The 12070-nt window shown below is 40.9% G+C and overlaps 1 protein-coding gene across 2 annotated transcripts in view; it reads right to left on the bottom strand.

Annotated features, from left to right (window-relative positions):
• Positions 1 to 11738, bottom strand: part of slc24a4b (solute carrier family 24 member 4b) — a 47309-nt gene extending 35571 nt beyond the window's left edge. For both annotated transcript variants that reach the window (XM_074684649.1, XM_074684650.1), the window contains exons 1-2: positions 10851 to 11738; positions 3432 to 3539 (exon numbers count right to left, since the gene is read on the bottom strand). In XM_074684649.1, coding sequence (XP_074540750.1) covers positions 3432 to 3539; positions 10851 to 11013 — 271 coding nt within the window. In that variant the 5' untranslated portion in view covers positions 11014 to 11738. The remainder of the gene's footprint in view (positions 1 to 3431; positions 3540 to 10850) is intronic.
• Positions 11739 to 12070: the final 332 nt, after the last annotated feature.

Here is a 12070-nt window from a genome sequence, read left to right as displayed (position 1 = left end):
TTTCTTAAATCTCTGTAAACAGAGTAATTGACTGCAAAACTGGCACTCAGTAAATTCTCAAAAAACAGCCAAAAATTAGATTTTCTAAAAGTCTGTGAAACATGTAAGAAATAAAGCCTATTGTGTGATTTTTGACTTTGCGAATAATCCTCTTAAGAAACTTGGTTGGAAAAAAAAGACTTGTTTTATTAATTCTTGCTGCATGACTTCTCATGTGACCCATATTGCTGTATAAGAAATCCTTAAGCATGTCAAATGCAAATGAGGACCAGTGAATTAATATTAGTGCAACATATTTGCACCTTCTTTACAAAATAAGAGAATTTAACGCAAAGTCTAAATCAATTGCATGATTGTAGAAATGTAACATTAAGTGTGAAATAAAGATAATTTCTGTCTTCATAATTATCTTACATCAGAGCCAGTGTCAGCTGACACGTTTGAAGTCTGAAACTACAACAGGATTATTCACGAGACCCAACAGCAAAGGAGTCATATGACCAGCTCCCACTGATCAGCAGAAAAGTGTAGGGGTGAGACGAAGGAGGACTGGAGCCGATGGAGAATGTGGTGAAAGTCTGGTGCCCCTGCTGACGAAGACATTTGAATGGGGGAAAAAAAAGAAGGTAATCCTGGAGGATTAGAGGGAAAATTTCCAGCACATAATCTTGTCATTTGGCGCTCATTTCAAAAGGAACCAAACTGTGACTCTGAAACAGTTCAGGCACAAACGGCCGCAGTAGTTCAGCGAATACCTCCTGATGGTTGAGGAATAAATCTTTCTTTCACTTGTTTGTGTCTGAAAACAGCAGGCTACCACAATGATGAGTCAGTGAATCCTGAAGGATTCTGCCAGCTGCAACGAGTCAGAGTTATTCCTTCCTCGGTCACTTTTGATGCTGCAAAATCACACCATACATTTTGTAATTACTTCCTAAATTATCTGCCCCCTTGGGTCATCCTCTGGATGCTATTCAAGCACAAATACCAACACAAATCCAATATTCACTCCATCCCATTCATTTATCCTGATAATTATTGTCTGGGTTAAAAATCATTGAGGTCAGAAATACTTCCACTATTTGCTTCACACAGAGTGTGCCCCACCAAAGTCACAGATGATTTTATTATTTCTGAGTCGTATAGCTCATGTTAATTCAGGCTAAATTTCATCTCCATCGCAGAACATTTGCAGTGCAATGTACGAAGGGATGCAGCCCCTAGACTGAGACACAACCTCAAACTTTAACTTCTTTTTAAAGGAGTTTTCATAGGAAACCTCATTGACAATTATCAATACTTGCTAGGTGCCACCCTGTTGGCTATGGCTGCCTTTTGCGGCAGCTTCTCTCTTCTTGTAATTTTTTCATCTCTTTTTCATAATCTTTGTATTTGGAGTGGATCATTACTTTTAATGGCTCATTTGTTGGTCATGGACACCAAACTTTTGTGGCTTCAGTAATAATTTTTCAAGTTTTTCTCCCGTGTTTGTCTGAAGATCCTACATGAAACCATGGCTGCATTGTTTACATGTGAACTCAGCTGTTAGCAGCCTGTAGCATGTCAATGCTAACTGGTGCAAGGCCTGATGTCTTCCCACAAGGTAAGGAGAAGGAAGAGAAGGCAATGTGATGGTTCTCAGGTGTGAGCTAAGAAGTGACGACATCGACCTTCCATCCATCGTTATATGTAACTCAAGACCTATCTCCAATAAGGTGGACGGAGCTAGCTGTGCTAACCCGGCAACAGAGGGAATATCAGAGGGCAGAGTAGCATCATGCTATTCACAGACATGGCTAACGAAGCTAACACCAGACACCAACGCCACATTGGAAGAGCTTCACCTGCTGTGAGCAGACAGGATCTAGGAGACAGAGATGGAGCATGACTGAAGAAGCTCAGTCCTGGACCCTGTGGAGGTGGAGGCTGGCTGAACTGGAGAATGATGGACAAGCTGTCATCATCTATTTACTTATGGACCTTTTTGCACTTTCTATAAACTTGCTTACTTTTGTTTTCTTGATTGCTGCTGTGACTTCAATTTTGTTGTACTTGTTACAATGACAATAAAGTTCCATTCTAATCTATTGTTTTCTATTCTATTCATCCCATTAACTTTTGTAGATTATTGTGAAAAAAAATTAAAGAACAGCAGTTGTGGAAACTCAAATATGTTTCCTGAAATGAAAGGACTAACACACAGGCTCTCACAGGATCACAAAAAGCTCAAGACAAGGCCGAGGAAATTCAAATGACATGAAAAGGAGAAACAAAAACAGGAAAATGAGGTTCCAGGTGCCTGTGAACTTTCTCAACAGTTTCTGTCATGAGAAACAAAAGCTTTGATGCTTCTTGGTAGCAGTTGTGGATGTCAGCACTGTGAGTGGATCTGTCAGCATACGGTCCAGAATAACTAATTATAGTGAATGCTGCTTTCCTTTCGGATGCTGTAGCATAATCAATACTGGAGCCTTTTAATAGCCCTCTCAGTGCTTATTACAGAGAAGTGATCCAAACTGAGTCAGAACAATAGAGCCCAACACAGAAGTTAATTAAAGAAGCATCAATTAAAAAACTTCACATCTACTCAATGCTAGCTTCAGTTTTTCCAACATTTGATTGTTATCCTGCCTGATCCCTTCTGCCTTTATTCATCTAATCAAGTTATTTGTCAAGGTTCAACCACAGTATTGATCTCCACACTGCATTACTCCTGTCTGTGCATTAATAAGCTGGTACTGAGCTTGTGCCTGAAGATCATCATAATCAAATCTTTTCTGAATCTAAAGTGCATTTCAAAAGAGCGTCTTGCCCAACAAGATCTTCATTGACACTAAATTTGATCCAGCCATGCATTAACAGGACCATAATTTGAACTGCAAAATTACTAATGAAATAAAGAGTTCATTGATTTTGCACACGAGGCTCTGCCTTAGCAAAATGTTGTTAACATGCAGGTTAACAGGAATTAATATTCACATCCAGCTGACAAAGCACAGAGATGAGTTTTATTTCCACATGAGAAAGTTATAGTTGGTCTTAAAGTTCATTTTGTCCTAGAAATAGAGCTTTTTAGAGGAAAAATCTGATTGGTTTGCTTTAAAATGCCGTGCTAATTTAAGCTAGCAGGCTGCTAACATTCCTAGTCTGTTGCTTGTTTGGAAGCAGGGAGAATTCAGAGGGTTTGATAAGGCAACAGATGACACAGAAGATGACTGTTTAACAAGTAAGAGTAGTGAAAATGAAAACCAAGTTTAAATTGCAAATGTGAAATTTAAAAAAAGGTGCAAAGAGAAGAAAAACACTCCCTTAATCCGAGCTGCTAGTTTTTAATTATCTGTTGGCTTCATCCCTGAGCATTATCATTTATATTTCAGTCATTTCAAACATGTTTTTAACGTTGACTGGAGCATTTTTTTAGATTAGCATACCTGGCGCTGAGCAGTTCTTCGGCTCCGTTTCATTCTCTAGCGCTGAAGCCATTAGCCGTCTTCCCCAGTGCTCAGAGTTCAGCTGTCCCTCCGCTATCATCCCATGGCCTGCAACAGAACACACAACAGCTTTATTCATCATGGATTCAGTGGAAATAAAATCATCAGCAACAAGTCAGATTGACAACACACAGCATTCCTGAGGCTAATGCTTCAAACCACAGGGAGTGAATGAGCAAAACCTGCACATTTTAAAGCAGCCATTTAAAAAAAATATGGACAAACTTGCACCCCGCATGTTTTATGACACCAACATAACTTAATGATCACTCACTTTAACCCAGAAAAGTTTTCATTTATGCAGATGTGAAATTTCATTCATTGGTGTTGGTGCAGCTTTTATGCAACTGTTTTTTGGTGTTGTTTTTTTCATTGAACGGCTCTTAAGCTGCTGTAATGATGACATAAAAATGCAGTCTGAAATCTGTTATGTAAAAATCATACAAAACGAGCTGTGTAATTTTATGAAAATGTCGCCTTATCGATGCGGTCTGGAATTCAGAGACAGTTTTTTTCATCACCAGCCTGACTCTGTCTGGCTTTTCATAGTTGCATAATGGTGGAAGGAGACTTTTATGTAGCAGTTGACTCACATGATGTCAGTGTTAAGTAATGTTACCCATGTGAGTGCGTCTGTATGATCAATCACACTTCCTCCTCTAGTGACGGAGTCTGTGCTGGTCAAAGGGGAAATCCAGCTATTTAAGGGTAACAAATTGAAAAACTTGGCATGAAATGTCCTGACAATACTTAGACGATTAACTTTTTTGATCTGCTAATTATTCTTAGAAATTAATGATAAATGATACTATCAAAAAGTGGTTGGGGTAAGGGCTAAGGTTAGGGTTAGATATTTAAGTATGCCAAGGATCATTAACTAAAAGCCTAAGATGAATATTTCAAATGCTGGTTTAGTCAAAGTTGAGTATGACACCAATAAATCATCCTCACAAGTGAAGCAATGTAAATCAAAGGATAACTTAACACTTAAAGGCAAAGCTAGGCTAATTGGCATTTTTATTTTGTACGGATCAAAAATCTGTTTTGGCTTAAGTTAAAAACTGAGTTTATATTCTGTAAAGTTTTAATTATAACATCCTCCCAAAATACTTAGGGACGTGACCTGATTGACGGCTTGACATTACTCCTTATTTATTGAAATAATCCCAAAGTGTGTGGTTTAAGTGAGACCATTTTACTACAACTTGTGTTGGAGCCTCCAGGATCTGAAATCATATGATTCATCAGTTTCAAACATGTTTCACATTGGTGAATTATTGGCAAACATAAACAAAACTTTTGGGGTATATTGACAGCAAGTTTGGGGCATGGTGAAGTGAAGTCCTCAATGTGAACCTGGCCTTACATTATCTAAGTGTTTTTAAAAAATAATATTAATAAAAACAATAATAATATTTGTTTCCAGATACAAATTATTTTCCAAATAACTACTTCAAGTTCACAAAAAAACTTTCGAATTTTGTCAAATTCAGACAACACTGAAGAGTAAAACTTCATTCTTTACCCTCCCATCTTCCACTTTGTGGTTTTCTGGAGTCATCTACCTGGACCTGATGGTATTTCTGGTGCACTGACACAGAAATGTCTTCATTTAATGCCTTTCAATCCCGTTCATTTGGACAGCCTGACGATCAGCAGGCACCAGACCAACAGACTGTTCACCAGGCAACTGCAGCTGTTTCCCGCAACACTCCAATCCAAGAAACTGAACCCTGCAGTCATCACTCCAACCTGTTCCCCCTCACTAACCAGCTCTGCTGCCTCTGGCCGACCCTTTCTGTGTGTTCATGACATCCCAGCAATGCTTACGATACAACACTGTCCAATTTAATAGCAGGAGAAGAACACGGCTGCCAGTTTTTACAAACACAAACATGTAGACTCTGTGCCAAGAGATGATCACTGACTGTGGTCACACGCTGCAATAACAGAGTCATGGGTTGGGCACAGGGGCTCATATGTCATATTAAAATGACAAACTAGTTCTGACAGAGGGGAATATTTTAATTTTCTGCTAAACAGATCACAACTTATCAAAGATCTGTATCCAAGAACTACATCCAAACATAATTCTCCTGCCAGTTATGTGTAGAATCATTTGACCACAACAATAAAAGCCTCTGTGTTTTACAGACACTGGATCTATAAAGTCTCGGGAGGAACCAAATAAACCAAGACAACTGTGTGCATTTGTTCGTGCCCATAATAGCTGAGCTGTTGAGTGCACTAACCCCTCTGCTAAGCATGTGAAGGGGAAAAACAATGAGGACGTGATTCTGTCGGGACACTTCCAGACAGGCCGGAGGTGAAATTAGGGCTGCAGTCTTCTGAGGGTGTGACTCACTTTGATTAAGCATCTTATTCTCTGTGCTCAATGACCGCACCGTTCTGGGGTCGAGGAGAATTTAGAGGGTTCTGATTAGCCTTAATCCACCCCTGTTTGTTTATCAGCAGGAAATCTCTTATGTGAATGATTATTGGGGCTGTTTTGGGGTTGTAAACACACATGATTTGACTTTTGTGTTGATTACGATTTTTTATTTCAGGGCCAATTAGTTCCAGGATTGAGACAGATATGGCTCTTTTAAATTAATACTGATTGATAAAGGGGAAAATTTACAGATTAGAATATGGTCGCGGACAAAGTAATCATTTTAGCTGGAAGAAAACACAAACACCAAAGAGGCCATTGGTAAATGTACATTTGAATTGATTTCTTACCAAAATAATAAAGTTATAATAACTCAATAACCCTAACTCAACTTGAAAATACTTCATTTTTTGATTTTTTAATTTCATGTTTTCTATTCTAGAAAACTGGGTCTGGAAGTGAGAAAAAATAGAGGAGAGCCCATCCCATAAAGCACATCAAGAATGAAGTTGAATGTTGAGCATATCATAACAAAATATTAAGGAAATTGATGTTTTACTGGACTCAACACTTCAAGGTAAGGTATTAATCAACAGTTACATAGCACTGTTTGAAACATAACAACAAGCACACACAATATAGCAGTCGTCTATATTTAGCGCTATTAGCAGCCATGTGCCCCAAGACATGTCTGTAGTGTGTAGTCTTAGTGAATCCTGGTTACATCCTGTCAGTCATCTACCAATCAGAGCTAATGTAACCTCACTCTTCATTTTATTGATAGACTCTCAAGTATGAACAGACCACTGCAGAATAACTGCTGACTGTGGGTTGGAATGAACATTATCATAAACAACTTAGCCCCTGTGATAGCCTTTAGCTTACACTCTATGACTCTCGTGTTTAGCTTTCTTCTGCTCTTCTGTCCTTTTTCTGTCTGACAGTTAGGCTTCTGTGTCCATCATCACTAAAAAATTAGTCACAGAATTGATTATCAAAATCGCAGAGAAATACACAGGTCCCTTTTCACACTATCAAACTTTCTGGTCAGGCTTATATCTATATCTAGAAGGGTCTAAAGTTGCTGTTGTCACATTTCTGTACTGTACTGTTTTGTGATCAAAGCTGCTATGTGCTGTGCTATGCTAGTGCTATATTGATCACTACATTGAAAAAGATGAGAGACTTTTAAAATACTAATTAGTATTTTATCAGCATCATCTATGGGACAGCAGACGACCCAGAGCAAAACTTCTGGAAAGTTCCATGTAGCTAGCGTTAAGATACCGGTTAATCTGTGAATTTATGCTAGTTGCCAATGTGTCATATTCTTATATGGCTCACGTTTGAAGAAGCAGTAACTCATACCTAGATATTTAAACATAACGTTACGAATAGTCCCAGTAAGTTCCACATTTGAGGTGTAAATGATCACAGTTAACAGTTTGTGCCCAGCTCTTCTCCCTGTTTATTTGATCCACTGCATAAATATGGTATATATTACGTCTAATGTCTTTGTTTTTTGTTTTGATGTATAACAATGTTCGTATTTTAGTGCTGTCTGTCTCCTGTGCTGGTGAGCGGAAGTACAATAAAAAATTGTTCTATTCTAAGCTTGCTGTATGTTTCAATAATGTACTAGCTTTTATGATTAAAAGTGAAGTGACATAAAGACCAAAAGAGAGCAAATGTTAACCAACAGTTTTAATCATTCACAGGATGTTGCCAGTTAGCAACCATTAACATTTTCTCATAATTATAGTTTAATTTCCCAGAATATTTTTTAAAAGCTCTGAGAAAAAACTATTTCCTTCTGTACTTTTTGTCTTCTTTGAACAAGATTAATACTGTAGTCTATTTTTCCAATCACCATGTTTCAGAGACCAAACACTCGTAAAGATGTCTGTGACACCAAGTGAAATTAACCAATGTTTACTCTTGTTAAAGTAGCTTTTGTGTAGTTTTTAAAATCTGTGGTTTCACTTGAATATTGTTTTGAGAAAGTGTTGAACTTGGCTATATCAGACACATTGGCTTGAAAACATAAGCAGTCTTGTGTACTGCTTGGGCTGTGGTAATTTCTAAATTACAAAAATGTAAAAAATGTGATCTTAACTGCTCAACTAAGATATATGTTCTCCCTAGTTCACTCACTAATGTACTTAATATGTTCTGCTCAATATAAAACAAATATCTTGCGTGCGACATGTGACGATGAGGTCACTTTCTGGTCTGACGACTCAAATCTCTCCTTTGGTCTTCATTTACCTTCAGCAGTCCAGTGCCATCAGATTTGTTATACTTTTTTTCTTTATTCATATATGTATTTGATACTTTATTCAAGCCATGTGAAATGTCAAATGTTTTACTTTCATTTGTATCAGGTGGATGTCTTAGTCTTTAATTCTGTGTGCAATTGCTGAGCATTTCAAGAGCTGTGAATGTTTGCGTTTACATATAAAAATCTCACACTTCATTAAAAATTATTTCTTTTCTGTTTTAAGAGCAGAGGAGAAATGTTACTGTTGCTTCTTTTGAAGACAAAAATCATTAAACGATGAAAAAAAGCTACAAGTAAAAGTTAGTTTGAGGTGCAACAGCAATAATAGCACAGCAGTAATGCATCCTCCTGGTCCGCTCAGCATGGGGAAGGACCAAGGACAAGCATCTATCAATCCCTCTGTGTGGTGTGCATGGTCTCTTTAAACCAGTATTCCCCTTTTTGCTGCCAAAAACATCTACAGCTCCTCTTTCAACTCATCCAGCTCCTCCTCCCCATCAGCGCGCAGCAGCTACCTGTCAGAGCCGAGCCCTGCCTCTCAAAAACACCTGTTCTACTCTCTCATGCAGAGCTCCACTCCCCACACACACACCCTCACGGCCAGATCAGCATGCACAACAGCATGTTGCGCCCCACCCCTCTTTATGGAGATGTAACCCAGGAGTAGTACATCAAATCCCATCCATCTGGGCTGTTCAGCACATCAACACACCCCCACACTGCTATCAATCAAATCGCTGGTGCACACAGGGCGCAGTTTCTTTTTTTTTTTGTACTGTGACATGACAAATGCTTGTCCCTGTGGTGATGGCTGCACAATGAGAAGGCCACAGCTATTCAATTAAGCAGATCTGATTATGGTTCAGAGCTTTGGGTCTTATGGATTCACACAGCATGTCTCATTTCCTTATTTTTTTTTCTACTCGTGGATGTCACCTTGAAATCTCACCATAAACATTACAGCCCCTTCTGCTTCTTTGCTCAAACTCAAAAAGGCTGAAAACTCACGAGAAACAGCTTCAGTCAAATTCTCTCACATGACAATCACTGTGTTGGTCAGGCGAACTTGATTAAATGAAGAGAAAAATGGTCAGACATTCGTAACTAAAGGGGGGGTGGGTTACTTTAGACCCCGATGGCTGCCTTGGAGATAACAGATTTGCTCTCGCATGTATAATATCACTCTGAAATAATCTTTTAAGCCTCTTGTTGTTTCTAATGTAATTAATAAAAACTCTAGATACATGGCAGTTGACAGCTGAATTATTTGACTCCAGGGACTAAGTGGTTGCAGATGGAGTGATCCGAGGTCAGGAGCAGGGTCTGGGTCTCAGAATTTAGGATTTAAAGCTTTACCAAGCAGGAAAAACAGAGGCCTGAATCTGATGTGAATTCAACAAGAAGTCTCCCCTGCACAACAAAATGTTCCCAAAATTCTTGTTGACATTGTCTTATTGTTCCCTTCACATAAACACAACCGGCCTGAGGGTGTGTTTCGTCTAGTTAACCTCTGATCCCCGCTGCTGTGTCAGATATCATTCTTCACCAGCAAAATGTCAAGGTTGGTCGTTGGATTACATAACTGAGTGTGAGGCTGTTTGGGATGCTCTGCGTGTCAGTGTTTGCACGGGCCTGAGGTAAGAGTTTAGACGTGCATGTGTGTATAAGAGTGTGTGTATGCGCATGGTAGGGTGTGTTGTCTTGAGTGCATGTGTGTGCTCGTGCGTGTGCCTGCATGCGGGCATCATACGCACCACGCATGATCAGCCATCTGAGTCGTTTGCACAGCGCGCACACCTTGGGCATCAGCTATGAATATTGCAACATCCCAGTGTTTACCCCCCATCCCTCATTCTCAATCTCTTTTTTAACAACCGTCAGTGGCCTCTGCGTAAAAATATCAACAACCCTCGATAGCCACGCGGAGCCTGGGAGCGTAATGATAATGATGCTGGGGTGTGATTGAGGTGATCCTGTGTGTGCAGTAGTGTGTAAAGCCCCGGGCCAGCAGTGATCATGCCAGCATCATAAGCACGAGCCTGAGACACAGTGTGGTGTGTTTCCCGTGATGGACGGGAGATTTGGGATGAAAAAACAGCAAAGGGACCTGAATAAGGACAAGATTGCGTTCGTTCAGAGGTCGGTCACTGCATGCGTGGGGAGCATGAGGGGTGCGAGCGCCGTGATTACTAGCATGCCTCAAATTAAAAACGTGCCGCTGCCCCGGCGCGCATACTGCGGCATATACGGGCAAACAAACGCATGTGCTCTTGTCGTTATAGTTATTATTACATTAAATAAATGCTTTAACCTGGTTAAAACATGTGTATTTGACTAAGTCTATGATGGGCCAGAAACAACGACACCACACTGAGCTATTTGCCACATATGGACGCAAAGTACACACTTCATGCAAATGAGCAGGACACCACAAACAGAGGCATCGCACGTATTTTGGACAGGACGGCGAACCGGCTCCTGCTTTAAAACACACACAGTTCAATACACTTGTTCCAATGCCCTTGACGTTTGAGCGAGCGGTGCTTCTGCGGGCTCTACCACTTTAAATATGCTGAATTCTCCACCCGTGGTGCATGATTTGACTGCAGATTTGTGCTCCGTCCTCAGCTCCCTGTGCCCCGGTGCATCTCTGCCCCGTCTGCCCCTCCACCCTGCACACACTCACCTGTCTTGGTCAACAGCGCAGACATACTCCATGCCACGAAGAGGACACTGCAGATGAAGCACACCTGCACGAAAAGCATCTCCCTCCTCTTGCGAACTTTAAATATCTTCGCAATTATTGTCTTTTTGGTTGGGCTCACGGTGTCGGTGTCGTCCCGCTCCATGTTGGCAGCTCGGCCCGGCGGCCACTTTTATTTTTTACGTCCTTGAGAGCCGAAAAGGAAAAAATAAATAAAACGAACTGCCGCCCCGCTTTGCCTCTTCTTTACAGGGAGCACAGCCGGGATGTGGTACTCATTTCGAGCCGTCCAGGGTGCTGATGAGGAGTAGTGAAGCGGACAGTTTCTCCCCCTCCTTCTTGTCTCCGCCGCTGAGAAGAATAACTGGTGCGCTGAGCAATGACACGGCGGTCAAATTCCGATATATGTCTCTGAATCAATTCAGAGCTCCTGAATTCGGATTCTGACAGAGGATGAGAATCGGACAGGCTCCCATTGCAATGTGCATCCCGTCCCGTGAGGACGAAAAATCAGCTGCAATATCCTCAAATCCGCGTAGTTTCTGTGCTTGGCATCAAATGCGCCAGTGTCCGGTCATAAACATGGGATGGCTCAGCTGCGCCGTATCGTGGAATCCACGCACCTGCGCCTGATAAGTGAAACCAATCTGTGTTCATCAAGGTTAATTGTTGGATTCGGGCAGCAGTCGTGCCGCTCGCCTGGCTCGGGCGCCTCCCCCTTCACGTGCATGCCTAGTCGGTGCAAAAAGAAAAAAAAGAGGAGAGGAAAAAACGAGCTGCTTGGGGAGAGGGAGAACCATCAGCTTCCCCTCTGCTTCCAACTACTCTCCTTCCATGCGCCTGTCAATGCACCCAATGAGATCGAGCCCTTTCAAGTTTCCCGAAGAGCAAACAGCCAGCAGAAAAAAACCCCGCTCTTCTTCTTCTTTTATCTTACCGCTATCCACAGCACAATCACAAGACAGCTGCAGGTTGTTCACGTTGTTGATGCGTGAGATCAAACGTGTTGTGGTTGGATTTATGCGCCGAAGAAAGCCCTGGCATGGCTCTCCAAACACCCCAATCCCACCGCTTCAACCACTGTGATAGAAGACCAAAATCTAATATCTGTCTTCACCTGGTCCTCAACTCACCTTTTTTTCTTATTTTTGATACTATGCTAAATAATCAAGGTTAGATCTTCAGGCTCACTGGATAAAACT

Source organism: Halichoeres trimaculatus, unplaced genomic scaffold (assembly GCF_033239565.1).
Source record: "Halichoeres trimaculatus isolate MK-OKI-2021-1 unplaced genomic scaffold, fHalTri1.1 fHalTri1_scaffold_13, whole genome shotgun sequence".
NCBI lineage: Eukaryota > Metazoa > Chordata > Actinopteri > Labriformes > Labridae > Halichoeres > Halichoeres trimaculatus.
The sequence above is the reverse complement of the archived record's forward strand: the minus strand, read 5'-3'. Positions and strand labels throughout refer to the sequence as shown.